The 27,720-nt window shown below is 50.6% G+C and overlaps 1 protein-coding gene across 5 annotated transcripts in view; it reads right to left on the reverse strand.

Moving 5' to 3' along the window:
- LOC119955438 (tetratricopeptide repeat protein 28-like) overlaps positions 1–27,720 on the reverse strand; it is a 390,291-nt gene that overhangs the window by 286,949 nt on the left and 75,622 nt on the right. For all 5 annotated transcript variants that reach the window (XM_038781602.1, XM_038781600.1, XM_038781597.1 and 2 more), the window contains exons 11-14: positions 27,465–27,627; positions 26,399–26,565; positions 17,052–17,271; positions 9,771–9,992 (exon numbers count right to left, since the gene is read on the reverse strand). In XM_038781602.1, coding sequence (XP_038637530.1) covers positions 9,771–9,992; positions 17,052–17,271; positions 26,399–26,565; positions 27,465–27,627 — 772 coding nt within the window. The remainder of the gene's footprint in view (positions 1–9,770; positions 9,993–17,051; positions 17,272–26,398; positions 26,566–27,464; positions 27,628–27,720) is intronic.

The following is a 27,720-nucleotide window of genomic DNA, read 5'->3' on the forward strand; positions in this document are numbered from 1 at the left end:
TTAACCCATCCAGAAACCTTTTAATCTCCTCCGGTTCTTCCGGCGGCTCCGAAGTATACAGCTTGCGATAGAAGTCCCGGAATACCTTATTCAATCCTGCTGTGTCCTCCACTTTGCGCCCCTCCCCATCCATTACTCTACTTATTTCCCTGGCCGCCTCCCTCTTCCTGAGTTGCTGCGCTAACAGTCTGCTAGCCTTTTCCCCATGCTCGTACACCATGCCCCTCACCTTCCTAAGCTGTTCCACGGCCCTACTCGTGGATAGTGCCCCCAGTTCCACCTGTAGTCTCTGCCTCTCCCTGAGTAAAACCTCCCCCAGGGACTCCGTGTGCTCTTCATCTATCTGACCCATTTCCCTGACCAATCTATCCATCTCTGCCCTGTCTGCCTTGGCTCTGTGGGCCCCAATTGAAATCAGCTCCCCCTGCACTACTGCCTTTAGCGCCTCCCACAGAGTCGCCACTGAGACCTCCCCCGTTTCATTCACCTGCAAGTAATTTTGCATACACCTCCGAAGCCTCGCATAGATCCCCTCCTCCGACAGCAGTCCCACGTCTAGCCTCCATTGCGGGCGTTGGTAGTTCGCCCCCCCCCCGATCTGCAGGTCTACCCAGTGCGGAGCATGGTCTGAGATAGTAATTGCCGAATATTCCGTGTTCTTTACCTCCCCTATACAATCCCTGCTTAGAACAAAGAAATCTATCCTGGAATATACTTTATGGACGTGCGAGTAAAACGAGTAGCCCCTTCCTGTTGGCTGTCTATCTCTCCAGGGGTCCACTGCCCCCATTTGCTCCATAAACCCTTTCAGCTCCCTTGCCATTGCTGGGAGTCTACCCGTTCTCGGACACGACCGATCCAAAGCCGGGTCAAGGACCATGTTAAAGTCCCCCCCCCCCATTATTAGCCTGCAAGAGTCCAGGTCCGGGATCTTCCCCAGCACTCTTTTAATGAAGTCCACGTCATCCCAGTTCGGGGCATATATATTCACCAGCTCCTCCTCTTCTCCCCTCCAGTCTGCCCCGTACCATCAGGTATCTGCCCCCCCTGTCTGCGGCTATACCCTCTGCCTCAAATTGCACCCGCTTGTTGATCATGATTACCACCCCCCTGGACTTCGAGTCCAAGTCTGAGTGGAAGACCTGGCTAATCCAGCCCTTCCTCAGCCTGGTCTGGTCAGACACTTTCAGATGTGTCTCCTGCAACATAATTACGTCCGCCCTCAGAGCCCGCAAGTGCGCGAACACCCGCGCCCTCTTAACCGGCCCATTCAGTCCCCTGACGTTCCAGGTGATCAGCCTGGTTGGGGGGCACAACCCACCACCCCCCCACGCTGGTCAGCCATAGTCTTTGTCGGGCCGGCCCCCGGCCCGTGCGTCGTGCCATTCCTGGCCCGCCTCTTGGCTGCCTCCACCCTCAACCTCCTTTCCAGTGCCTATTTCAAGTCCCAGGCCTATTTCTTTCTTGAATCACTTTGGGGCGGCACAGTAGTTAGCACTTCTGCCTCACAGCTCCAGGGTCGCGGGTTCAATTCCGGCCTCGGGTGACTGCCTGTGTCGAGTTTGCACTTTCTCCCCGTGTCTCCGTGGGTTTTCTCCGGGTGCTCCTTTTTCCTCCCACAATCCAAAGATGCGCAGTTTGGGTGGATTGGCCATGCTAAATTGCCCCTTAGTGTCCAAAAGGTTAGGTCGGGTTACTGAGTTATGGGGTAGAGGTGTGGCCTTGGGTAGGGTGCTCTTTCCAAGGGACGGTACAGACTCGATGGGCTGAATGGCCTCCTTCTGCACTGTAAACTCTATGGTTCTATGGTCTCACATCAAACACGGCTTCCAGCTCATGGTTTGACTTCAAGCCTTTGCAGTTTCAAGAGAATGACAACGAGTCTTGCTGGAAAGAGGGAGTCAGCCCTCCCAGTGGCCTAATTAAGAGAATTCAGCTGGATCCTTCAGGAGAGAATTAGGATGCTCCATTCAAGCTGCAGAATAAAAAGCAAAACGAAAATGGAACCTTGTGGCTCCGAGAACATACCAATGGGATTTGTGCCAATCACCACCTGTTATCAGGGACAGCACAGCCTTTTAGGGCCATTCATTGGCACCAGCCACATGAATCAAACAAAATCATCACTGAGACCTGCCAATCTCCATTCACCAGTCCAAAACATCAGAGTCTTGTTGCTTCAGCTGCATTAAAGGAAAGGGTTCTTGCCGGCTGCTTCGCCTCAAAGTCACAGGTCCATTAAACATCCATGAATCAACAATGTAACAGATAAAATAAAAGAAAAGGAATAAACAAGAACAAGCAAGGAGGATCCTTATAAAGTTCACTCTACAATGTACCTGGTGGAGTGCACATTGTACAATGTTCCTGGGGAATGTTCACTGTACAATGTCCCTCAGGAATGTTCACTGTACAATGTCCCTCAGGACTACCCAACTCACTGTCATCAGTGTCAGCGGGCTACCCAACTCACCATCATCAGTGTCAGCGGGCTACCCAACTCACCATCATCAGTGTCAGCGAACTACCCAACTCACTGTCATCACTGTCAGCGGGCTACCCAACTCACTGTCATCACTGTCAGCGGACTCCCCAACTCACCATCATCAATGTCAGCGGACTACCCAACTCACTGTCATCACTGTCAGCGGACTACCCAAATCACTGTCATCACTGTCAGCGGACTACCCAAATCACTGTCATCACTGTCAGCGGGCTACCCAAATCACTGTCATCACTGTCAGCAGGCTACCCAACTCACTGTCATCACTGTCAGCGGACTACCCAAATCACTGTCATCACTGTCAGCGGGCTACCCAACTCACCATCATCACTGTCAGCGGACTACCCAACTCACTGTCATCAGTGTCAGCGGGCTACCCAACTCACCATCATCACTGTCAGCGGACTCCCCAACTCACTGTCATCAATGTCAGCGGGATACCCAACTCACTGTCATCACTGTCAGCGGGCTACCCAACTCACCATCATCACTGTCAGCGAACTACCCAACTCACCATCATCACTGTCAGCGGGCTACCCAACTCACTGTCATCAGTGTCAGCGGGCTACCCAACTCACCATCATCAATGTCAGCGGACTACCCAACTCACTGTCATCACTGTCAGCGGACTACCCAACTCACTGTCATCACTGTCAGCGGACTACCCAACTCACTGTCATCACTCTCAGCAGGCTACCCAACTCACCATCATCAGTGTCAGCGGACTACCCAACTCACTGTCATCAGTGTCAGCGGGCTACCCAACTCACCATCATCAATGTCAGCGGACTACCCAACTCACTGTCATCAGTGTCAGCGGGCTACCCAACTCACCGTCATCAGTGTCAGCAGACTACCCAACTCACCATCATCAATGTCAGCGGACTACCCCACTCACCATCATAAATGTCAGCGGACTACCCAACTCACCGTCATCACTGTCAGCGGACTACCCAACTCACCATCATCACTGTCAGCGGACTACCCAACTCACCATCATCAATGTCAGCGGACTACCCCACTCACCATCATAAATGTCAGCGGACTACCCAACTCACCGTCATCACTGTCAGCGGACTACCCAACTCACCATCATCAATGTCAGCGGACTACCCAACTCACCGTCATCACTGTCAGCGGACTACCCAACTCACCATCATCACTGTCAGCGGACTACCCAACTCACCATCATCAATGTCAGCGGGCTACCCAACTCACCATCATCACTGTCAGCGGGCTACCCCACTCACCATCATAAATGTCAGCGGACTACCCAACTCACCGTCATCACTGTCAGCGGACTACCCAACTCACCATCATCAATGTCAGCGGACTACCCCACTCACCATCATAAATGTCAGCGGACTACCCAACTCACCGTCATCACTGTCAGCGGACTACCCAACTCACCATCATCAATGTCAGCGGACTACCCAACTCACCGTCATCACTGTCAGCGGACTACCCAACTCACCATCATCACTGTCAGCGGACTACCCAACTCACCATCATCACTGTCAGCGGACTCCCCAACTCACTGTCATCACTGTCAGCGAACTACCCAACTCACTGTCATCACTGTCAGCGGGCTACCCAACTCACCATCATCACTGTCAGCGGGCTACCCAACTCACCATCATCACTGTCAGTGGACAGCCCAACTCACTGTCATCACTGTCAGCGGACTACCCAACTCACCATCATCAATGTCAGCGGACTCCCCAACTCACTGTCATCACTGTCAGCGAACTACCCAACTCACTGTCATCACTGTCAGCGGGCTACCCAACTCACCATCATCACTGTCAGCGGGCTACCCAACTCACCATCATCACTGTCAGCGGACAGCCCAACTCACTGTCATCACTGTCAGCGGGCTACCCAACTCACCATCATCACTGTCAGCGGACAGCCCAACTCACTGTCATCACTGTCAGCGGACTACCCAACTCACCATCATCACTGTCAGCGGACTACCCAACTCACCATCATCAATGTCAGCGGACTCCCCAACTCACTGTCATCACTGTCAGCGGACTACCCAAATCACTGTTATCACTGTCAGCGGGCTACCCAACTCACCATCATCAGTGTCAGCGGACTACCCAAATCACTGTCATCACTGTCAGCGGGCTACCCAAATCACTGTCATCACTGTCAGCGGACTCCCCAACTCACTGTCATCACTGTCAGCGGACTACCCAAATCACTGTCATCACTGTCAGCGGGCTACCCAAATCACTGTCATCACTGTCAGCAGGCTACCCAACTCACTGTCATCACTGTCAGCGGACTACCCAAATCACTGTCATCACTGTCAGCGGGCTACCCAACTCACTGTCATCACTGTCAGCGGACTACCCAAATCACTGTCATCACTGTCAGCGGGCTACCCAACTCACTGTCATCACTGTCAGCGGTCTACCCAACTCACTGTCATCAGTGTCAGCGGGCTACCCAACTCACCATCATCAGTGTCAGCGGACTCCCCAACTCACTGTCATCACTGTCAGCGGACTCCCAAACTCACTGTCATCACTGTCAGCGGACTACCCAAATCACTGTCATCACTCTCAGCAGGCTACCCAACTCACCATCATCACTGTCAGCGGGCTACCCAACTCACTGTCATCAGTGTCAGCGGACTACCCCACTCACCATCATAAATGTCAGCGGACTACCCAACTCACCGTCATCACTGTCAGCGGACTACCCAACACACCATCATCACTGTCAGCGAACTACCCAACTCACCATCATCAATGTCAGCGGACTACCCAACTCACCATCATCAGTGTCAACGAACTACCAACTCACCATCATCACTGTCAGCGGACTACCCAACTCACCATCATCACTGTCAGCGGACTACCCAACTCACCATCATCACTGTCAGCGGACTACCCAACTCACCATCATCACTGTCAGCGGACTACCCAACTCACCATCATCACTGTCAGCGGGCTACCCAACTCACCATCATCAGTGTCAGCGGACTACCCAACTCACCATCATCACTGTCAGCGGACTACCCAATTCACATCAGCAATGTCAACGGACTACCCAACTCACCATCATCAATGTCAGCGGACTACCCAACTCACCATCATCAATGTCAGCGGACTATCCAACTCACTGTCATCACTGTCAGCGGTCTACCCAACTCACCATCATCAATGTCAGCGGACTACCCAACTCACCATCATCACTGTCAGCGGACTACCCAACTCACATCAGCAATGTCAACGGACTACCCAACTCACCATCATCACTGTCAGCGGACTATCCAACTCACTGTCATCACTGTCAGCGGACTATCCAACTCACCATCATCAATGTCAGCGGACTACCGAAATCACTGTCATCAATGTCAGCGGACTACCCAACTCACCATCATCAATGTCAGCGGACTACCCAACTCACCATCATCAATGTCAGCGGACTACCCAACTCACCATCATCACTGTCAGCGGACTATCCAACTCACTGTCATCACTGTCAGCGGACTACCCAACTCACCATCATCAATGTCAGCGGACTACCCAACTCACCATCATCACTGTCAGCGGACTACCCAACTCACATCAGCAATGTCAACGGACTACCCAACTCACCATCATCAATGTCAGCGGACTACCCAACTCACCATCATCAATGTCAGCGGACTTTCCAACTCACTGTCATCACTGTCAGCGGACTACCCAACTCACCATCATCAATGTCAGCGGACTACCCAACTCACCATCATCAATGTCAGCGGACTATCCAACTCACCATCATCAATGTCAGCGGGCTACCCAACTCACCATCATCACTGTCAGTGGGCTACCCAACTCACCATCATCAATGTCAGCGGGCTACCCAACTCACTGTCATCAATGTCAGCGGACTACCCAACTCACCATCATCAGTGTCAGCGGACTACCCAACTCACCATCATCAATGTCAGCGGGATACCCAACTCACTGTCATCAGTGTCAGCGGACTAACCAACTCACCATCATCAGTGTCAGCGAACTACCCTACTCACCATCATCAATGTCAGCGAACTGCCCAACTCACTGTCATCAGTGTCAGCGAACTAACTAACTGATCATCATCAATGTCAGCGAACTGCCCAACTCACTGTCATCAGTGTCAGCGGACTACCCAACTCACTGTCATCAATGTCAGCGGACTTTCCAACTCACTGTCATCAGTGTCAGCGGACTACCCAACTCACCATCACTAATGTCAGCGGACTTTCCAACTCACCGTCATCAGTGTCAGCGGACTACCCAACTCATCATCATCACTGTCAGCGAACTATCCAACTCACCATCATCAATGTCAGCGAACTACCCAACTCACCATCATCAATGTCAGCGAACTACCCAACTCACCATCATCAATGTCAGCGGACTACCCAACTCACCATTATCACTGTCAGCGAACTAACTAACTGATCATCATCAATGTCAGCGGTCTACCCAACTCATCATCATCAATGTCATCATTAGCTGCTCAAACCTTGCATTTCGTGCAATTCAATAGAGAAATTTCTGAATTCACTAGTGCTGGGTTTTTCAGGGAGGTTCTCGCCGGCTCAACCGGCGAGTTCCCCACCGCTATTCAATGACACTTGGTAACTTCTTTTGGGCCCTGGGAGTTTCTGGTGTGGTTTAGCCCATACTTAAAATTTGTAGCACTGGCGAGTTGAACTCAGAGATCAGGCCGCCCTTTTCAAAGGGTGCACCAATCGCTAAGTGAACTTGTGGGTCCAACCCCACCCATGGGCAATGTCACCCCGCACGCACATGGCCAGTACCCCACATGCCCCCCAAGTGAGGACACTCCGCCATGGGGTCACTCAGGGCTCCCTCTTCAGGCCACTACAAGACAACCCTTACCGAACCCCTTCCCCACCCATCACCCATCCCAACCTCCTAGAGGCCCCTACTTACCTGCCCGCGCACCCACACCGTTCAAACTCCCCCTTCCACTCTCATTTCATGAGCATGGCCCCCTCGGACCCTGATCTTTGGCAGAGCCACCCGGGCACCATGCACTGCCACCCTGGCAGTGCTCCTGCCAGCTTGTCAGTGCCACCCAGGTACCTTAGCAGTGCCAGGGTGGGAGTGCCAAGATGCCAGCCAGGCAGTGCCAATATACCCACATTGTAGGGGCAACTCTGTACTATCCCTGACCACCCAGGGGCCTCCAATTGCCTGGGAGACCCCCCGGGTGCCATTCCGCCTGGTTCAGGTTCTCCCAGGCCAGTACTGATTGGTGCCCAGTTGCAGCCTCACTGGGGAGGCCGGTATCATAGAATCATAAAATCTACAGCGCAGAAGGAGGCCATTCGGCCCATTGATTCCGCACCGGCCCTTGGAAAGAGTACCCTACTTGAGCTCCACTCTAACCCCGTAACGCCACCTAGTGTTTTGGACACTAAGGAAAATTTAGCATGGCCAATCCACTGAACCTGCACATCTTTGGATTGTGGGAGGAAACCCACACAGACAAGGTGAGGACGTGCAGATTCCAAACAGACAGTGACCCAAGCCGTGAATCGAACCTGGAACCCTGGAGCTGTCAAGCAACAGTGATAACCACTGTGCTACCTTGCTGCCCTCGAGGGAGACGCAATGAAATGCAATGCAGCCACTGGACCGCACCTGTCCTGTCTGCTGCACTCACTTCCTGCATCATGATCTGTTTGTTATGCTTTCCTATCATACCTGGGTGTTAATTTTAGCTGTCTGGTGTTTATATTTATTGTCACATTTAACGTTCATCCTCACAACATTAGATGGAGCCATGGCTAGGTCACCACCATCTCACCAACACTGATTACTGATACACATTCATTTTTTTTGTCCTTCTCCCAAACCAAAATTCCCGACAGCTGGGTTTGCATTTAGTTTCAACTTGCTTAACTTTCATTTCCTGCCATTTCCTGCCATTGCCTGCCAGATGTGAGAGGATGTATGAATATATTCAAACTCTTACAGCATTTTCTAATGACAAAGCCCAGTTGTCCTGTCTGTTGTCCAATTTTTCATTATAAATGCCTATTTATAATGGGAAGTGCCTATGTAAACATGTCACGCTGTAATTGCACTCCCCACCTGCATTATAGTGGCTGCACTGTAGCAACTGAATCTTCCCAGCTCTCTCTCTGTAGTACACTGAAACTCGTAGATTCCAAACCGCACTCTTCTTCAATGTCTCCTAATTGCGATACATGTTACTACTTATTTTTTGCACTATTTTTATTAAGTTAACATTTTATACATAAAAAAGAAAACACACCCCACCCCAAAGAGAACCAGTACAAAAAGATACACCCGCAACACCCTCCCATACCCAACCCACCCCGCTCCCCCTTCCCTAGCAGCTGACGGTGATCAACTCTTTGAAATACAGAATAAACGGACGGCATCTTTTACACAACACTCCACCCCAACTGCGAGCGATCGGTGAAGGGGCTGGTTTAGCACAGTGGGATAAATAGGTGGCTTGTAATGCAGAACAAGGCAGCAGCGCGGGTTCAATTCCCGTATCGGCCTCCCCGAACAGGCGAATGTGGAGACTCGGGGCTTTTCACAGTGACTTCATTGAAGCCTACTTGTGACAATAAGCGATTATTATTATTACTATTATTGAAGCGAAGGCTAAACCCCCCCCCCCCCCGCCCCCGCCTCCCATTTGCAGCTCCGGCAGGTATGTCATCCCAAACATGGTCCCTAGGAGATTGGCACCAAATCCATTTGCAAGACTGCTGACATGGTTCTGAAGAACAAGCCCCAAAACCTCCTCAGCTCAGGGCAAGACCAGAACGAGTGAACATGATTGGCTGGGCCATTCCTGCACTGCTCACACATGTCCTCCACTCCCTTATCCTCGACCTCATTAAATGTGCCCGATGCACCACTTTTAATTGAATCAACCCTAATCTTGCACATATCATGTCCATATCAGGGATGGTCTCTAACATCTTCATGAAATACATGTTGCTACTTAAACAATATAAATCGTATAACTTGAAGCATTACATAGGTCTCCATTTCCCCTGTCCAAAAATGCAGGAGGTTGAGTAGGTCTTCGATATGACGCACATTTTCAGTACTTGTTAATGTTCTACTTTCAGTCACACAAATTAGGGTAATCTTTAGCCACGTCACTCATAGGTCCAGTCAGAGATTGAGGCTGATTTATAATATCCACCTCAATAACAATAACAATAATTTAATTCGGAGAAGTCAGAAAAATATCAATCACTTACCAGCTCTGAGGAAGGCAGTGGGCAGTTCCAAAGGCACCACAGGATCCTGGTTAGTACCTCCATCCCCACAGCTGGACAGGACGACGATCCTGGCCTTCAGTTCGAGTTCAAGAATCTCCGGAATGGTTAATAAATAAGAACGTTCCTCCACAAGTTCCCCAGCAGCTGGAGGTGGATGTGGGGTAAAGACTAGGACACCATCCTCCCAGCTCCCGTATGTTGCTGCAATATCAGAAAGATAATCATGAGGGAGTGTCTAGTCACTCTTTCAAACTTCTTGCTGTGAAATTTGTGTTCAACTGGGTAAGGAACATAATTGTCCCATCAGACAATCCCAAGGCAGGTACGGGGGGGGGGGGGGGGGGGGGGGGGGTTAGATACAAAGTGAAGCTCCCTCTCCTGTCCCCAGCAAACAATACTAGGGCTGGTACAGCATGGGGTTAAATATAGAGTAAAGATTCCTCTGCACTATCCCCATCAAACACTCCCAGGACATGTTCAGCATGGGGTTAGATACAGAGTAAAGCTCCCTCTACACTGTCCCCATCAAATATTCCCAGAACAGGTACAGCATGGGGTTAGATACAGAGTAAAGCTCCCTCTACACTGTCCCCATCAAATACTCCCAGAACATGTTCAGCACGGGGTTAGATACAGAGTAAAGCTCCCTCTACACTGTCCCCATCAACCACTCCCAGGACAGGTACAACACGGCGTTAGATACAGAGTAAAGCTCCCTCTACACTGTCCCCATCAAATACTCCCAGAACATGTTCAGCGCGGGGTTAGATACAAAGTAAAGCTCCCTCTACACTGTCCCCATAACTGGTTTCAGCTTTGTTTTGGAGCTGCAGAGCTAAGCAGAATCCTTTTGAATCTCTCTCCCAGGAGGGGTGAAATTTTCTCTCAAGTTAAGTAAATAGGTCAGTTAGTGAGCATTCAAAGTGTGAAGGTAGGCCTGGGGAAGAGGAACTTTCCGGATTCCTCTCCCATTAAAGTTACTAGACCACTTAGAAGGCCTCACAAAAATTATTGCTCTGATAATCTGTTTAACTGAGACAAGCTATTGTGAGTCTGCTGAAGCTGACCACATATCAGAAACTGAGTAGACCTGAAGTGCATCTTCCGAGGATAAGGCTCAGCCCAACATATGTTATGTCCCTAGAGGGGATTCCACAGCCTGAGGATCAGACCTGAGTGGCCCAGCTTGAAGATCCAAACCAACTGATGGTTCAATACCTTGCATTCCGAAGAGATCACCGCCTACAAAGACCACAACTTCAGCAGCAAAGATTCTCAAATCCACATAGCTCTTAATCCCTGTTATTTTTGAATGTTTCCTACCTCCCTTCAGCGTGTGTCTGTCTTGTGCGTGTCTGGGTGGAGAGTGGGACAGGGTTTTGGGATTGGTTAGACTAGTAGACATTGTTCCATTATTTTTATTATATGTTCATCTTTTACTCTTGGTATAAATGAACAGTTTTTTAATGTTTTACTTTAAATGTAAATACATTTGTACGAAACAATGTACTATACATGATAAATGTCAGGACTCTGGGAAGCCCCGAGAATCAGAGGGATTTTGGTGCGCGGGTACACCGGTCCCTTAAGGTAGCAGAGCAGATGGATACAGTGGTTAGAAAGGCATATGGTATACTTGCCTTTATTAGCCGAGGCTCGGCGTTTAAGAGCAGGGAGGTTATGCTGAACTGTATAAAACACTGGTTTGGCCACAGCTAGAGTATTGTGTGCAGTTCTGAAATCCACATTATAGGAGAGATGTGATAGCACTGGAAAGGGCGCAGATGGGATTTACCAGGATGTTGAAATGAATGAAATGAAAATCGCTTATTGTCACGAGTAGGCTTGAATGAAGTTACTGTGAAAAGCCCCTAGTCGCCACATTCCGGCGCCTGTTCGGGGAGGCTGGTACGGGAATTGAACCGTGCCGCTGGTCTGCCTTGGTCTGCCAGCGATTTAGCCCAGTGTGCTAAACCAGCCCCTGGTTGTCTGGGCTGATGGGTGTTAGTTATGAATAGAGATTGGATAGACTTAGATTGTTTTTCTTGGAGCAGAGGAGACTGAAGGGGGACATGATTGAAATGTATAAAATTATGAGGGGCATAGATAGAGTAGACAGGAAGACTCTTTTCCCCTTGGTGGGGAGATCAATGACTGGGTGGCATAGCTTTAAGGTAAGGGGCAGGAGGTTTAGATGTGAGGTGGTGAGAATTTGGAATTCGCTGCTTGAAAGGGTGGGAAGGCAGAGGCCCTCATAACTTTTGAGAAGTATTTAGATGTGCACTTGTGATCCCAGGACATACAAGGAAAATGGGATTAGAATGGTTAGGTGGTTGTTTTTGACCGGCACAAGCCCAACGGGCTGAAGGGCCTTTTCTCTGCTGTATGATTCTATGACTATATGACTCTAAATCTGGTGCCTCTAACTCATCGCAGCAGTCAAGAGTTGAAGATCTCAGGAAAATACACATATTATTGGTGAAATTCACTTATGTTGGGACTCTGGGGTTTGTGGGGCTGGAATTGACCATGCACACGCCCAGGGTGTAACACTCAATTGATTTCTAGTTGGTCACTTTGAACTCTGGAATCAGCTACAGCACTGGAACCGAGTTCCTCACATGAGGACCAAGCTTGATGAACAATCAAAGGTTAGTATGTTTAGAGTTGAAAGCGTAGAGGGAGTTTTGGAACATCAAGGAGGCTGAGGTGTGGAAATCATTTCTGAAAGTGAGCCTGTGTGCTCGTATATCAGGATATTGACACGTGTTATGAATGCTCATAACACGGTCAGCGATTGTGACTTTTCTCCGGTCGAGGGAGTGTGTGCTGTGCACTTACACATTTTACAAGAAGCACCATGTCACTCCTCAGGAGTATCCTGCCAAGTGAGACTGAATCGCCCAACTATGAGCTGTTTACCAACAAATAATCATCCTCCATGGGGAAGAGGAGGAAATGGAATCGATTTTGGGTCAAGACACCATGGAGGCTACGGCTGGCACTGGAGTTTCAGCCCTTTGTGGCAGCTCCAGTAATTCAATAGCCAAGCTTGCACTGCTCCAGGGCATTGTCAGCATAAATTATTAATGAAATCTCGAGGCTGAAACTCTTCCTACTCCACATGCATGCCAAAACTCCAAGGAGGTAGAGTGAACATGAATGGACGAGCCTCAGGAAATTGGCAAATTTCCTGCTCTGTTAATTGGCTAACTTAAGCTGGTTAAGGTCCAGTTTATTTGTCCAGTTCATTTGGCGGTTTCCAAACCATGGCTGAAATAATCTGCACCTAATATCTTGGCACATAAATTGCATATTGCTCACTGCGCTGGGTAAACAGAAACCTGACAAGTTGGAGCAGATAGCTCTGTCACTCGAAGCCGAAGCTCTTAAATGTGGCGATGGATTTTGGCACATGTGAGGCTCCAAGCGAACATGGGGCTGAATTTAACGTCAAGGGAGGTGTCATGTCCTGTCATTAATTGGATCGATGAAGAATTTCCATCCCATCAGAGAGGAAATCCCGCCTCTGTGAGCTGCCAGAAATACAAATGGTGCCACCAGCTGCAGTGGCCATGACTGGGACTGCAACGAGCCCCAGAGGCAAGCGCGTTGCGATGGAGCCAAACTTCATGATGGGCCCGAGGTCTCAGCAGGTCCAGGTTGGAAAGCCCTGGTAAGGAGCCAGGGAGAATAGGGAAGGAGGGCGGGGGAAGGGAAACGTGCAAGTTGAGCCTCAGATTGGCACACTGATTCAAAATGGAGACCACCCCCTTGCGAGACCACCCCCTTGCTGGCTGGACAGGTGGCACTGGCCTCACTCTGTTGTGGGTAAAATCCCAGTGGCTGTGAGAGGGTGCCCTTAAGCGGTTATTAATTGACCAATGGGCAAATGGGCCTCTGGATGCCTTCCCCACCATTGATGAAATTGCATCCAGGGGGTGCAGGGGCAAGCCACACAATTCAGCCCAAGTTCATTTCACTGCCTGGCTGAGGTAGGATTTGTGTCAGAATACATGGCTGGATTTTATGGGATGTTGAGGTCCCCGCTCCACAGCCCCCAACCCCACAGCAAAAAGGTTGGAGGCGGGCCCACACCCACTCTGCACTCCGGTGGTTCGTCCCATAGGCAGTTAACACTCGGTACTCGGTGTGGTGATAAATTTAAGGCGAGAGTTCCAGCAGGAAGAGCTACCTTACAGCTGCCAGTCAATCAAATGTTGTGCAGCTCTCCAGGCCCAGCAGCTCCACTGGGAGCAGTGGCCACTGCCGGAACAACAGCAGTACACCATGAAGCACCAGAGTGAAGAATAAGTGCGGGGGGGGGGTCAGGCTGGCAGACCAGGTGAGGGGGTAGAGATCAGGTGTTGTGGGGGTGAATGAATGTGGTGCTGCCCACAAACCCATAAAGTGAATGATCGATTTGGGCAAGAAGAATAGAAAATAAACTCCACCACTAACTCACAGCTGCAGCAGTGTGTACCATCTGCAAGATGCACAGCAGCATATTGCCAAGGCTCCTTCGACAGCATCTTCCAAAACCGCAACACCTACACCCTAGAAGGACAAAGGCAGCCGACTTGGAAGCATCACAACCTGAAAATTCACATACAGGACACACACTACCCTGACATGGAAATATATCGTCGTTCTTTCACTGTCGCTCGGTCAAAATCCTGGAATGCCCTCCCTGACAGCATTGTGGGCGAACCTACACCACATGGACTGGGCGGTTCAAGAAGGCGGCTCACCATCAGCAATGTTTCCACTAAGCTATGTGATGAGCCATCAATTGCACATGAGACGAGTTGCTGTACAAAAGTTAGGCTTTAATAAGCTAGAACTTAGCCCTGCAGTCGACTACAATAAATGGACAACCACCGGGCGTTCTGACTATTTATACCTCGGTATGGAGGTGTGGTTAACTCAGCCTCTCGACCAATCGGTGAGCTGTCACATGACTGGTCTCAACCAATCGGTCGAGAGGCACAAGACCGACCAGGGCCAATGGTAAGCCGGTGTTCTGCACCAATGGCAGACAGCTATGCAAATCATACCACCACACTATGCAGGCGCGTGGTCACACAGCAGTTTGGAATGTTCTGTAAAGGCCTCGCTTTGTGGCAACTAAAGCATGTATTCGGCTGTACAAAAAGAATTAAAGGAAATACACAATAAAATAAATGGACCACGCACAACAATAATAATTTTAATTGGTGTCACAAGTAGGCTTACATTAACACTGCAATGAAGTTACTGTGAAAATCCCCTAGTCGCCACATTCCGGCGCCTGTTCGGGTACACTGAGGGAGAATTCTGAATGTTCAATTCACCTAACAAGCACGTCTTTCGGGAATTACGGGAGAAAACCGGAGCACCTGGAGGAAACCCATGCAGACACGGGGAGAACGTGCGGACTTCGCACCGACAGTAACTCAAGCCGGGAATCGAACCCGGGTCCCTGGCCCTGTGAAGCAGTAATGCTAACCACTGTGCTACCATGCCGCCCACAGCTAAACCTTAAAAGGGAACTATGACCACTAGGTCCTCAAGGGAAATTTGAGATGTAAAAAATGACAACACTGTAAAAACGGGAAATCTAGGAATACGCAACTCATCAGTCAGCACCCGAGAGACAAAGGGGTGCATTTTCCACATCTCCTGTAGCCTATTTCTCGGTGGTAGGACTCTGGATCTTCTGGTGGCAATCGGGAGGTTATGATTATGGGTGCCGATTGGCGGTTCGCAATCGGAGGTGGTGATCGTGTGGGGGGTGGTGATCGGGGGGGGGGGGGGGGGGGTTCGGCGATCGGGATGTTGCAATCGGGGGGGTGGCGATCGGGGGGTGGCGATCGGGGGTTGGCGATCGGGGGTTGGCGATCGGGGGTTGGCAATCGGGGGTTGGCGATCGGGGGTTGGCGATCGGGGATGGTGATCAGAGGGTGGTGATCAGGGGATGGTGATCAGGGGTGGCTAACGGGGGATGGTGATCGGGGGATGGTGATCAGGGGGTGGCGATCAGGGGTGGCTAACGGGGGATGGTGATCGGGGGATGGTGTGATCGGGGGATGGTGTGACCGGTCAGATACCTTTGCTCTCCCAGGTCCAAATTCAGCTGGGTCTGATGGGAAAACTGTCGGAGTGTGTCTGTTTTCTTTTTTTCATTCTTTCACGGATGTGGCTGGGCCAGCTGTCAATGACCATCCCTGGAGAAGGTGGTAGTGAGTTGCTGCTGGCCGTGTGCTGTAGCTGTACCCACTGTGCTGTTAGGGAGGGAGCTCCAGGATTTTGACCCAGTGACAGTATATTTCCAAGTCAGGTTAATGCTTTGGAGCCTTGCATGAAACACCTTTGGTTAGACTCTGTGGTTTATGTCGGAACACAGGAGCAAGAGAAGGCCATTCAGCCCTTCGCCTGTTCTGTCATTCAATGAGATTCTGGCTGCTCTGCGAGCAAACTCCTTACACCCACCCTTGGCCTATATCGCTTCATACCTTTAAGTGACAATCTACCAACTTTAGATTTACAGTTTAGAATTAATCCAGCATCAACTGCCATTTGGATCTAACCTGGCTTTGTTCAATTCATTCATGGAATGTGGGTGTTGCTGGCTAGGCCAGCACTTATCGCCCATCTCTAACTGCCCTTGAGAAGGAAGTTGTGAGCTGCCTTCTTCAACCGTGGATTCAATGGGAAATCCCATTGACACCAGAAGATCCAGCATCCTACCACCGAGAAATCGCTACCCCCCGATTGCAACATCCCGATCGCCGAACCACCCCCGATCACCACCCCCCACACGATCACCACCACCGATCGCCAACCGCCAATCGGCACCCATAATCATAACCTCCGATTGCCCCCCCCCCCGATCGCCACCCCTCCATTGTCACCCCCTGATCGCCACCACTCGATCATAAACTTCTAAATCGCCACCCCCGATCGCCACCCACGATCGCTGCACACCCTTGATCAATACCCCCGATCGCCGCACTCCCCCGATCACTACCCACGATCGCTGCACCCCCTTGATCACCATCCCCTGATCGCCGTCCCCCTGATCACTACCCCCATCGCCGGACTCCCCCGATCACCACCCCCTGATCGCCACCACCCCCAGATCGCCACTCCCTGGTCACCACCTCGTGATCACTACACATGATCACCAGACATAATCACAGCATGATATTACTCATTTAGAGCCTTATTGTAATCTGACTCTCAGTCACCGAGAGTTAATGGCTTGGACGCTCTACTTACCGATGTGCACAACTGTCATTTCTGGAAGTTGGCTGAGCACACGCTTCTTAGTTGCGTCCTCGCCCATGATCGCCTCTGTTTGCAGATATTCAGCCACTTTGATCACTTCTTTCTGGGCTCCAATTAATGGGCCCCATGGCTTCCAAACTCTGCCCCATAAAGACAATGGTGAAGAGAAATATGGGCTTCCCACAACCAGGGCTTGAGATCTACAGAATACCTGTGGATAGAAAAATCCTACTGTAAAAACTTTCATTGACATGAGCAGTGACATTCAGTGAATGCGTGAGGAATGAATATCTCCTGTTTGATAAATATGATACATGCAGCTTCTATAAAGCAAAGAAATCCCGGCATTTCCAGGGTGCCAATCAGAACCCGAGGACAATAGGGACAATCTTCTCCAATCAGATCTATCATATCATAGAATCCCTACAGTGCAGGAGGCGGCCATGTGGCCCAACGAGTCTACACTAACTCTCCGAAAGAGCCTTGGCCCACTCCCCACCCTATCCCCATAACCCTGCGCATTGATCATGGCCAATCCAGTAACCTGCACATATTTGGACTGTGGGAGGGAATGGAGCATCCGGAGGAAACCTACGCAGAAATGGGGAGAACGTGAAAATGCCACACAGTCAGTCACCCAAGGCCAAAATTGAACCCTGATCCCTGGGGCTGTGAGGCAGTAGTGTTATGGATTATTTTATGTCCATTTGACAAGACTTGGTTTTGATGTCACATTCGACAGTACTGCAATGGAGTGCCAGTCTAGGTTTTGTGTTCAGTCACTGGAGCAGGGTTTTCTGACAGAGGACAGAGTGCTACCACTGAGTCGTAGTTGGCACTGAATTAAATAAAAACTGACATTGCCTTCATACCTCCATACAGTTTAACCAACATTTCCGTTCCTCTTCCTTGCCTTGGCTTTAAATTTCTTTATTCATTGGTTGACTTCACAATTTATTTCTAAGTATAAAACCCGAGACACATTCAACTCTATCAGTCAATTAAAAAAAATTTTTTTTTAAATAAATTTAGTGTACCCAATTAATTTTTTTAAATTAAGAGGCAATTTAGCATGGCCAATCCACCTACTCTGCACATCTTTGGGTTGTGGGTCAAAACCCACGGAAACACGGGGATAATGTGCAAACTCCACACGGACAGTGACCCAGAGCCGGGATCGAACCTGGGACCTCGGTGCCGTGAGGCTGCAGGGCTAACCAACTGCGCCATCGTGCTGCCTCAGTCACTTTTATTTAGTGTTGTGTTGTTTTTTTCTCTCTTAAAGGTGCACCTCAGGGAAGATTTGCTGATGCAGAGGCAAGCTATCAGACTACACTTAGACAATCAGACACAGTCTTGTCGAGGACCAATCTGTCTGTTAACTTCATCATTTTCAGTTTAATCAGAACGAGGCACTCATGGTTCTCCAAACAAAATGTCAGCAGCCTCATTCACGTCTCAGCAATGCCATGGCAGGGTTAATGCCCGTGGTTAGTGTGGTAGCACAGCCCTTTAAGGGGTGATCCTTCGCAGGCCACATGATCTGCCCACAGCCAATGGGGAGGGAGCACACAAACCTAAGCCTATCAGGTGCCAGGACACTGACCCGGGTAGTGGAGGATCTGCAGAGTAATTTCGGGAGTCGTGGGAACTAGTCCTGTGTTGGAGTTGTGGTAATACATCACTGTTGTGATTTAACATGTCGCATTACCTCATGCTACAACATTGGAAACAAGAATAAATTATTCCAGTCGCAGGAAAATCGTCAAACATCTTCAGGCCGGGCGCAAAAACGGTAAAAGACTGCCAGCAGTCAAATAGCAATGCCACGATTCAGGAAAATTGGTCTATTTGATCTGGAGTTTGAAAGTTGGGGAATATGTCGAAAGACTTTGATGCTTTTTCCCTGCCAACAAAATCACGTCAGAAGACAAACAAAAAGTTATATTACTTAGTTTGCGGCCCACAAACATACAACCTCGTGCGAGGCCTATTGTCTCCTGAGGTTCCAGGCTCCAAGTCATTTGATCGATTGAAGCAAGGAGTGAGAGACCATGACACTCCCCACCCCGCCATTATTATGCAGTGCTATAAATTCCATTCAGCCATTGGAGGTCCTGGAGAAACTGTACCCGCTTTTGTCGCCAAATTCAGCAGATGTCAGAACATTGTGAATTTCATTCCTCTCTTAGTGATGTTACCTGACCTGTTGGTCTGCAGGATCAATGACAAAAGTATTGAGAAGTTGCTGGCAAAAAACGGATATCCCTAGACAAAGTGGTTGAATTGGTTCAAGCAACTGAAAGCACAGAGTTTTTGAATTGCAAGGCGTGCAACGTGAGGTAAAGGTGTAATGGTGGGAAGCGGAGGCCACTCGAAGTACCCAGAATGAGGGTGCAGCGGAGCCTGAGAAAAGGAAGAGTGACCGGGAGTCACTGGTTTCAGAGGCTTGTTAGCATTGTGGGGGAGACCATCCCCAAGACATGTAAACAAAAGGAATTAATCTGGTTTATATATAATAGGAAAGACCATTATCAAGCCAGGTGCAGAATTAGACCCCAATTTGTCCCCAAAAACATCGGCAACTCAAGTGAACAAGTTTAAGGAAGATCCGGAAAAGAAGTCCGAAGACTACAAGCTCAATACAGAGGAATTAAGCAAAACACCGCCTTTTGAAATTGTCCTTATGGTTAATGGCCGCCCACTAAATATGGAAGTTGACACAGGTGTTGATGCACGATCAATTGCACGAAAGACTCAGATTGGTACAACTGTGGCTTTATTACAGTCAGATGCGTGGCCTCCTACTGCAGCTGGCGAAATGGCTGATCAGGAGGAGGTCACGCATATTTATACGGCTCCTTATGGGCGGAGCTAGCCGGCAGGGGCTACCAGCGAACCTGTAGTGCAGGTCCTATGTTACATCCCCTAATACAGGTGCACACAATGGTTCACCACATTCACCCCCTGTTAAAAATGAGTCCGGAGGGGGTGGCGTAGAACTATATACAGTTTGGCAAATAATTTACAGTGGTGGTGGGGGGCGGGGGGTAAACGTCCATTCTGATAGTCCGGTGTCCGGTGCCCATCAGAGGTTAAGTCGATCCGGTGCTTTGACGCTTCGCTGGGAGCGACGGAACAGCGGCGGCGATGTCGGTGCTGGCGGTGTTGGTGCTGGCCAGTAGTCGGATGACTCCGGGAGTGTGCCAAAGTCTTCCTCGTCCTCTTGCGTGGGCAGGGGAAGGAGGGATGGACCTGGTGGGGTTAATGTTGGGGGCGCCGGAGGAGGGGAGGGTGGCGCGTAGGTTGGGGAGTGTGTTGGAGTGGAACCTGAGGGAGCCAGGTCCTTGAGGGAGACAGTATCTTGGCAGGCGTCGGGGAACTCCACGTAGGCATACTGGGGGTTGGTGTGGAGCAAGTGTACCCTGTCCACCAAGGGGTCCGCCTTGGGAAGCCGGACATGACTACGTAGAAGGACTGGTCCTGGAGCTGCGAACCAAGTCGGGAGCGACACCCCGGATGTGGACTTTCTAGGGAAGGTAAAAACCCGTTCATGAGGTGTGCTATTTGTGGTGGTGCACAGCAGTGACCGGATGGAGTGTAGTGCATCAGGGAGGTCCTCCTGCCAGCGAGAGGCTGGGAGGTTCCTGGACCGTAGGGCCAGCTGGACGGCCCTCCATACCGTCCCGTTCTCCCTCTCTACCTGCCCGTTTCCCCGGGGGTTGTAGCTGGTCGTACTGCTGGAGGCGATACCCCTGCTGAGCAGGAATTGACGCAGCTAATCGCTCATGAATGAAGATCCCCTGTCACTGTGGATGTAGGCGGGGAAACCGAACAGAGCGAAGATTGTGTTTAGGGCTTTGATGATGGTGGCAGACATCATATCGGGGCATGGGATGGCGAAGGGGAATCTGGAGTACTTGTCGACCACACTGAGGATGTACGTGTTCCGGTCAGTGGAAGGAAGGGGCCCTTTGAAATCCATGCTGAGGCGTTCAAAGGGGCGGGAGGCTTTCACCAGGCGCGCGCGGTCTGGCCGGTAGAAGTGAGGCTTGCACTCTCTGCACAGACCTGGCAGTCTCTGGTGACTGTCCGTACGTCCTCGACGGAGTAGGGCAGATTGCGAGCTTTGTCGAGATGGTACAGTCGTGTGACCCCCGGGTGACAAAGGCTGTCGTGTAGGGCCCGGAGTCAGTCTACTTGTGCGCTGGCACATGTACCTCGGGAAAGGGCGTCTGAGGGCTCGCTGGGGCGATACAAGATCTCGTAATTATAGGTGGAGAGCCCGATTCTCCACCACAAAATGTTATCGTTTTTGATCTTGCCCCGCTGCGTGTTGTTAAACATGAAGGCTACCGAGCGTTGGTCAGTGAGGAGAGTGAATCTCCTGCTGGCCAGGTAATGCCTCCAATGCCTCACAGCTTCAATGATAGCGTGGGCCTCTTTTTCGACGGATGAGTGCCGAATTTCAGAGGCGCGGAGGGTGTGGGAAAAGAATGCCACGGGTCTGCCTGCCTGGTTTAAAATGGTAAGGGCAACATCTGAAGCGTCGCTTTCTACTTGAAAGGGCAGTGTTTTGTCTACTGCGTGCATCCCGACCTTGGCTATGTCTGCTCTGATACGGGCGAAGGCGTGTTGTGCCTCGGCCGCGAGGGGGAATTGAGTGGACTGTATGAGTGGGCGGGCCTTGTCCGCATAGTTTGGGACCCACTGGGCATAGTAGGAGAAGAACCCTAGGCAGCGTTTGAGGGCCTTGGGGCAGTGGGGGAGGGGAAGCTCCATGAGGAGGCGCATGCGGTCGGGATCGGGCACCAGAAGTCCGTTTTGGACTACATAGCCGAGGATGGCTAGGCGGGTCGTGCTGAACACACACTTCTCTTTATTATACGTAAGGTTGAGAAGAGTGGCGGTGCGGAACAATTTAGTGAGGTTGGCATCGTGGTCGTGCTGGTAACATTATCTAAGTACGGAAACGTGGCCCGCAAACCGTACCGGTCGACCATTCGGTCCATTCTCCCTTTGGAAGACCGAGACCCCGTCAGTGACGCCGAAAGGAACCCTAAGAAAGTGATAGAGCCGACCGTCCGCCTGGAAGGCAGTGTATGGACGGTCTGATTTCCGGATGGGGAGCTGGTGGTAGGCAGATTTCAGGTCAATTGTTGAGAAGACCAGGTATTGTACAATCTGATTGACCACATCAGATATGCGTGGGAGGGGGTACGCGTCGAGCTGCGTGTACTGATTGATGGTCTGGCTGTAGTCCGCGACCATTCTGTGTTTCTCCCCAGTTTTAACCACTATCACTTGGGCTCTCTAGGGGCTATTGCTGGCCTCGATAATACCCTCCCAAAGCAGCCGCTGGACCTCAGATCGGATGAAGGCCTTGTCCTGCACGCTGTACCATCTGCTCCTGGTGGCGACGGGCTTGCAATCCATAGTTAGATTGGCAAAGAGGGAGGGTGGGTCAACCTTGAGGGTCGCGAGGTCGCAAACGGTGAGTGGAGGTAGGGGTCCACCGAATTTGAGGGTGAGACTCTGGAGATTGCACTGGAAATCCAGGCCCAGCAATAGTGCAGCGCAGAGGTTGGGGAGGACGGAGAGACAGAAGCTGGTGAATTCTACTCCCTAGACTGTGAGAGTGACCGTGCAGAACCCTCGAATAGGGACAGAGTGGGATCCGGAGGCCAGGGAGGTCCTTTGATTGGCGGGGTGGACCGCGAGGGAGCAGCGCCTTACCGTATCCGGGTGTATGAAGCTTTCGGTGCTCCCAGAGTCCAGCAGGCAAGAGGTCACGTGGCCGTCGATTTCCCCGTTGTGGAAGCGGTGATCGGGTTGTGTGGACGAGATAGGTCCAGAGTCGTCGAAGCGAGCTGCTGGTGGTTGTCAGAGGTGTCGGATGGACTCAGATCGTGTAGTTGGCGTTCTAGCCCCGTGGGGAAGACAAGATGGCGGCGTCGGGAGGCCCTGTGAGGACCAAAATGGCGGCGCCCATGGGGCGCACATTGCGGGGCGGGACAAGATGGCGGCGCCCAGTGGCCGCTCGTGGCCCTGGGAAGAGAAGATGGCAGCGCCCACTGGCCGCACGTGGCCCTGGGAGGAGAAGATGGCGGCGCCCACTGGCCTCACATGGCCCTGGGAGGAGAAGATGGCGGAGCCCGTTGTGCGTTCGGCAGGGGGAGGGGGCGATTGCAGGCGCGATAGCAGTGACTGCGCGGGCCAGGCACACAGTTGAAAAGTGGCCCTTTTTACCGCAGGACTTGCAAGTGGCGGCGGGGGCTGGGCAGCATTGGCGGGGGTGCTTCTGTTGACCGCAGAAGTAGCAGCGGGGACCCCCGGGGTGCGCGGATTGGTGGACGGCGCAGGCGTATTGACTAGGAAGGGCCCCAGCCGGGGGGGTCGTTTGCGGGGTCCAGGAGGGGTAGGATGGGTGGGGCGCGCGGCAAGCCTGGATGTTACGAGACGCACCCGTCATGGAGAGCGCTAAAGTTTTGGTCTCCGCTAGGTCGAGCGTGGCCCCTTCCAGTAATCGTTGTCAGATGGAGTCTTACGCAATCCCTGTTACGAACGCGTCGCGCATCAGGAGATTAGAGTGTTCGGTGGCTGTAACGGCTTGACAGTCACAGTCCCGTACGAGTGGCATTAGGGCCCGCCATAAGTCTTCGATTGACTCACCAGGTAGTTGAGAGCGAGTGGCAAGTACATGCCTGGCGAAGATCGTGTTTGATTTCTGCGCATAATTCTCTTTTAGGAGTGCCATCGCTTCCGCATAATTCGGGGCATCCTGGATCAACGGGAACACGCTGGAGCTCAATCTGGAGTATAAGACTTGAATCTTCTGAGCTTCCGTCGGCGCGGGGGTCGCAGCGTTGATGTAAGCCTCAAAACAAGCCAGCCAGTGATTAAAATCCTTTCTGGCGTCAGGCGAGTGCGGATCAAGCTGCAGGCGATCTGGTTTGATTCTGATATCCATTTCTTAGAAAATCTGACTGTAATAAATTGATGCACGATCAATTGCACGGAAGACTCAGATTGGTACAACTGTGGCTTTATTACAGTCATATGCGTGGCTTCCTACTGCAGCTGGCAAAATGGCTGATCAGGAGAAGGACACGCATATTCATACGGCTCCTTATGGTTGGAGCTAGCCAGCAGGGGCTACTGGCGAACCTGTAGTGCAGGTCCTACCTTACATCTCCTAATACAGGTGCACACAGTGGTTCACCACAGGTGTTCTGCTACAGTGATAGGTGAGCAATGGTTTAGGTATCTGCAGGGAGCTCTGCAGCCTTTGAACCTCAGCAGCACATCGGTCATTTTAGCCACCTACACTGAGGAAGTCTTGAAGATATCGGCATGACATCAACATTAGGCCTTACAACATCGGCATGACATCAAAATTAGGGTGGGATTGCCTGAAGAAAATCGAGCTAAATTGGCCGGCGATTTTCAGCATCACAGACAGGGTTTTCCAGGAACATTTCCAAGCCTGTCCTGGTCATGACACTACCCATGGCCAAAACGCTCAGCATGTCTTTGAAGTTGAAACATCTGGAAGACATGGGGATAATTACTCCAGGGCAGTTCTCGGAATGGGCAACACCAATAGTCCCAGTGTTAAAGTCAGACTGCATAATAAGGTATTGCGGTGATTACAAGATGACTGTGAACTGGGCTGCTGAAGTAGATAGATATTCCTGGAAACGAGGTCCTCTCCGTCAAATTGGCAGGAGGCCTCCAGTACTGGAAATTAGAACTAAGCCATATGTACCAGCAGCTTGAATTGGAGGAAGAATCAAGGAAATTCGTCACCATAAATTCAGACAAAGGCTGATTCCAACAAACGGGTTTGCCCTTCGGTGTTTCATCTGACTGCGCTATATTTCAACGCACAATGGAGAGCCTTTTAGATGGAATCCCCAAGGCTGTCGTGTATCTGGGCGACATCCTAATTACAGGGCCAATGCCAGAGCAGCAGAGAGTGAATTTGGAAGAAGCCCTCTGGAAATTTAAAGACGAAGTCGGAATATACCTAAAATGCGGGAAGGGCTCCGCGTAGCAGATACCTTGCTCTTGTACAATACAACCCCTCACATCACCACTGGGGTAACAGGGAGAGTTGTTAATGGGCAGACACCTCACAGAAAGGCCATCATGACTTTGCAAAGGCTGATAGGTCATTGAATCTAGGTCATTGAGGACCTGATCTACATGTGAAACCTTGAAGGAAAACCAGCTTGTGCACCGGGACAGTCATCGCAAGGATGGGCCCACTATCCTATGTTGTCGATCTGCAGGATTGCGAAGGGGAAAGCACATGGAACACTTCAGAAGGCAAGAAACCTGTTCCCACAACTGGGCGTGTGGACCCAGTCATTTTTACCAGGGCGCAGCTACAAAGTATTTGGTGCTAGAACCCAGAGCTTCCCGAGGGGATTGACGGGTGTCAACAGAAGGAGCCAAGGATGGTGCCAGCTCTTCCCTTTCTGCCAGCCTCTGATATGGACTCAGATGCTTCAAGTGTGGAGAAGCTGGTTACTGAGTTGAAGCGCTTGCCAAGAGTCCAAAAGTGCCCTAGCCTTGCCTTATGAACTTTATGGTCCACTCCCTTTCTGCTAATTTTCTGTGTTAGCATATCATAGAATTTACAATGCAGAAGGAGGCCATTCGGCCCATCGAATCTGCACCAGACCTTGGAAAGAGCACCCTACTTAAGCCCACACCTCCACCCTATCCCCATAACCCAGTAACCCCAGCTAACATTTTCGACACTGAGGGCAATTTAACATAGCCAATCCAACTAACCTGCACATCTTTGGACTGTGGGAAGAAACTGGAGCACCCGGAGGAAATCCACGCGGACATGGGGAGAACGTGCAGACTCCTCACATACTGTGATCCAAGCCTGGAATCAAACCTGGGACCCTGGAGCTGTGAAGCAACAGTGCTAACCACTGTGCTACCATGCCGCCCATGGTTCTGATTGTAAATAGTAAATAGGAGTTTTCATGTTTTTGTATAAGGGGATTGTAAGGGAACTTAAGTAGGGGGGAAGAATGTGGTAATATGGCCCCTTGAAGAGGTGATCCTACATGGGCTACGTGACCTGCCAAGAGTCAATGGGGACGATGCGCGTGAACTTAAGCCTGTTGTATGCAGGCTGGGGTAGCTGGGTACCCCAGATTAAGTTTGGGAGTTGAGGGAACAAGACAGGAGTTGGAGTTGTGTTGTTCTGTAACATGAAGTTGTTAATAAATCACCGTTGTGATTTCACATTGCCTCGTCGCTTGACTCATACTACAACAATTAGGTTGGGGATAAAACTACATCTAGATACTTGCCTGTTTGAATGGAGGGATGAGGTATGGAGATCTGGCAACAATCGTGTTAGTGGACGTACAGTTGACAAGGTGACTCACAGTATCCATGAGTCCCAGCTTCTGTAGCCCACACAGCTCCTGGTGGGACCCACCCATATGTTCCAGCATAGCCATAGTTGAAACAGCCCCTAAGACACAAAGAGAAGGAGGAATCCTGGTGAACTGGGAATACATCAGAGGCCCGAATCTCATTAAATAGCTAGTAGATTACGATGCTTTAAAGCTGATAGGACACCGAGGAACATTCCCGTACTCATAAAACCATAGAATTCCTACAGTGCAGAAGGAGGCCATTCAGCCCATCGAGTCTGCATCGACTCTTTGAAAGAGCCCACTCCCCGTTCTGTCCCTGTAATGCCACCTAACCTACATGTCTTTGGACACCAAGGGGCAATTTAGCATGACCAATTCACTGAACCTGCACATCTTTGGACTGTGGGAGGATCACACAGTCACCAAAGCCGGAATCGAGCCCGGGTCCCTGACACTGTGAGGCAGCAGTGCTAACCACTGTGCTGCCCCTTCTTCAGAAAGTATATATTTTACACACTCCTGAGAGGGCAGACGGAGCTTTGGTTGTGTGGCTGACTCCGGCAGTGCAGCACTCTCGGAATACTGCTGCTCTGCAGTGCCAGCCTGGATTATGGGTTCAGGGGTCTGGGATGGATCTTGAATCCAAGCCATCTAACTCAGAGGTGACAGCTCAATCACTGAGCCATGACTGGCACCTAATTTCTCCTGGAAGAGTTTGTTTCCTTTTCACAGGAAGAGATTTGGTTCCCTGCAGAAAGTATCGGCAATGTTAAAGAAAGTAGTGACAGATTTTGGGTTCTTTGAGGCTCCTATTGCAAATCTGCATTGTAGACTTGTGAATAGGTTGCAAATAGTTGAAATATGGCTCTTCAAATGATGTCTCAGAATCAAAAAACGGTAAAACGGAGATGTAAGAACACAGGTCTGAACTGTTTTATCCTTCTAGGGTGTGAATGAAGGTAGTGGGCTGCTGCCCAGAGGAATCAATAAATACCTGATCTTACAGCTGAGCCCAACTCCGCCTCGGCCTTGTTCTTAGCTTTATCTTCAATCTGATTTGACGCAGTTTCAATCGCAAACAGAGATGGTGCAAGGGTGACACAAAATCTCTCTCCCAGCTTCTTATTCTTCAAATCCGGCAGGTTTGCAAAGGGAATCTTAGATGAGAGAATATTTCAATCAGATTGAGTGGGAAGGAAGGTAACGGGTTAGAGAAGAGCGAGCAAAAGTGACGTTAACCATTGTTCAGG

Source organism: Scyliorhinus canicula, chromosome 21 (assembly GCF_902713615.1).
Source record: "Scyliorhinus canicula chromosome 21, sScyCan1.1, whole genome shotgun sequence".
NCBI classification, from domain to species: Eukaryota; Metazoa; Chordata; class Chondrichthyes; order Carcharhiniformes; family Scyliorhinidae; genus Scyliorhinus; species Scyliorhinus canicula.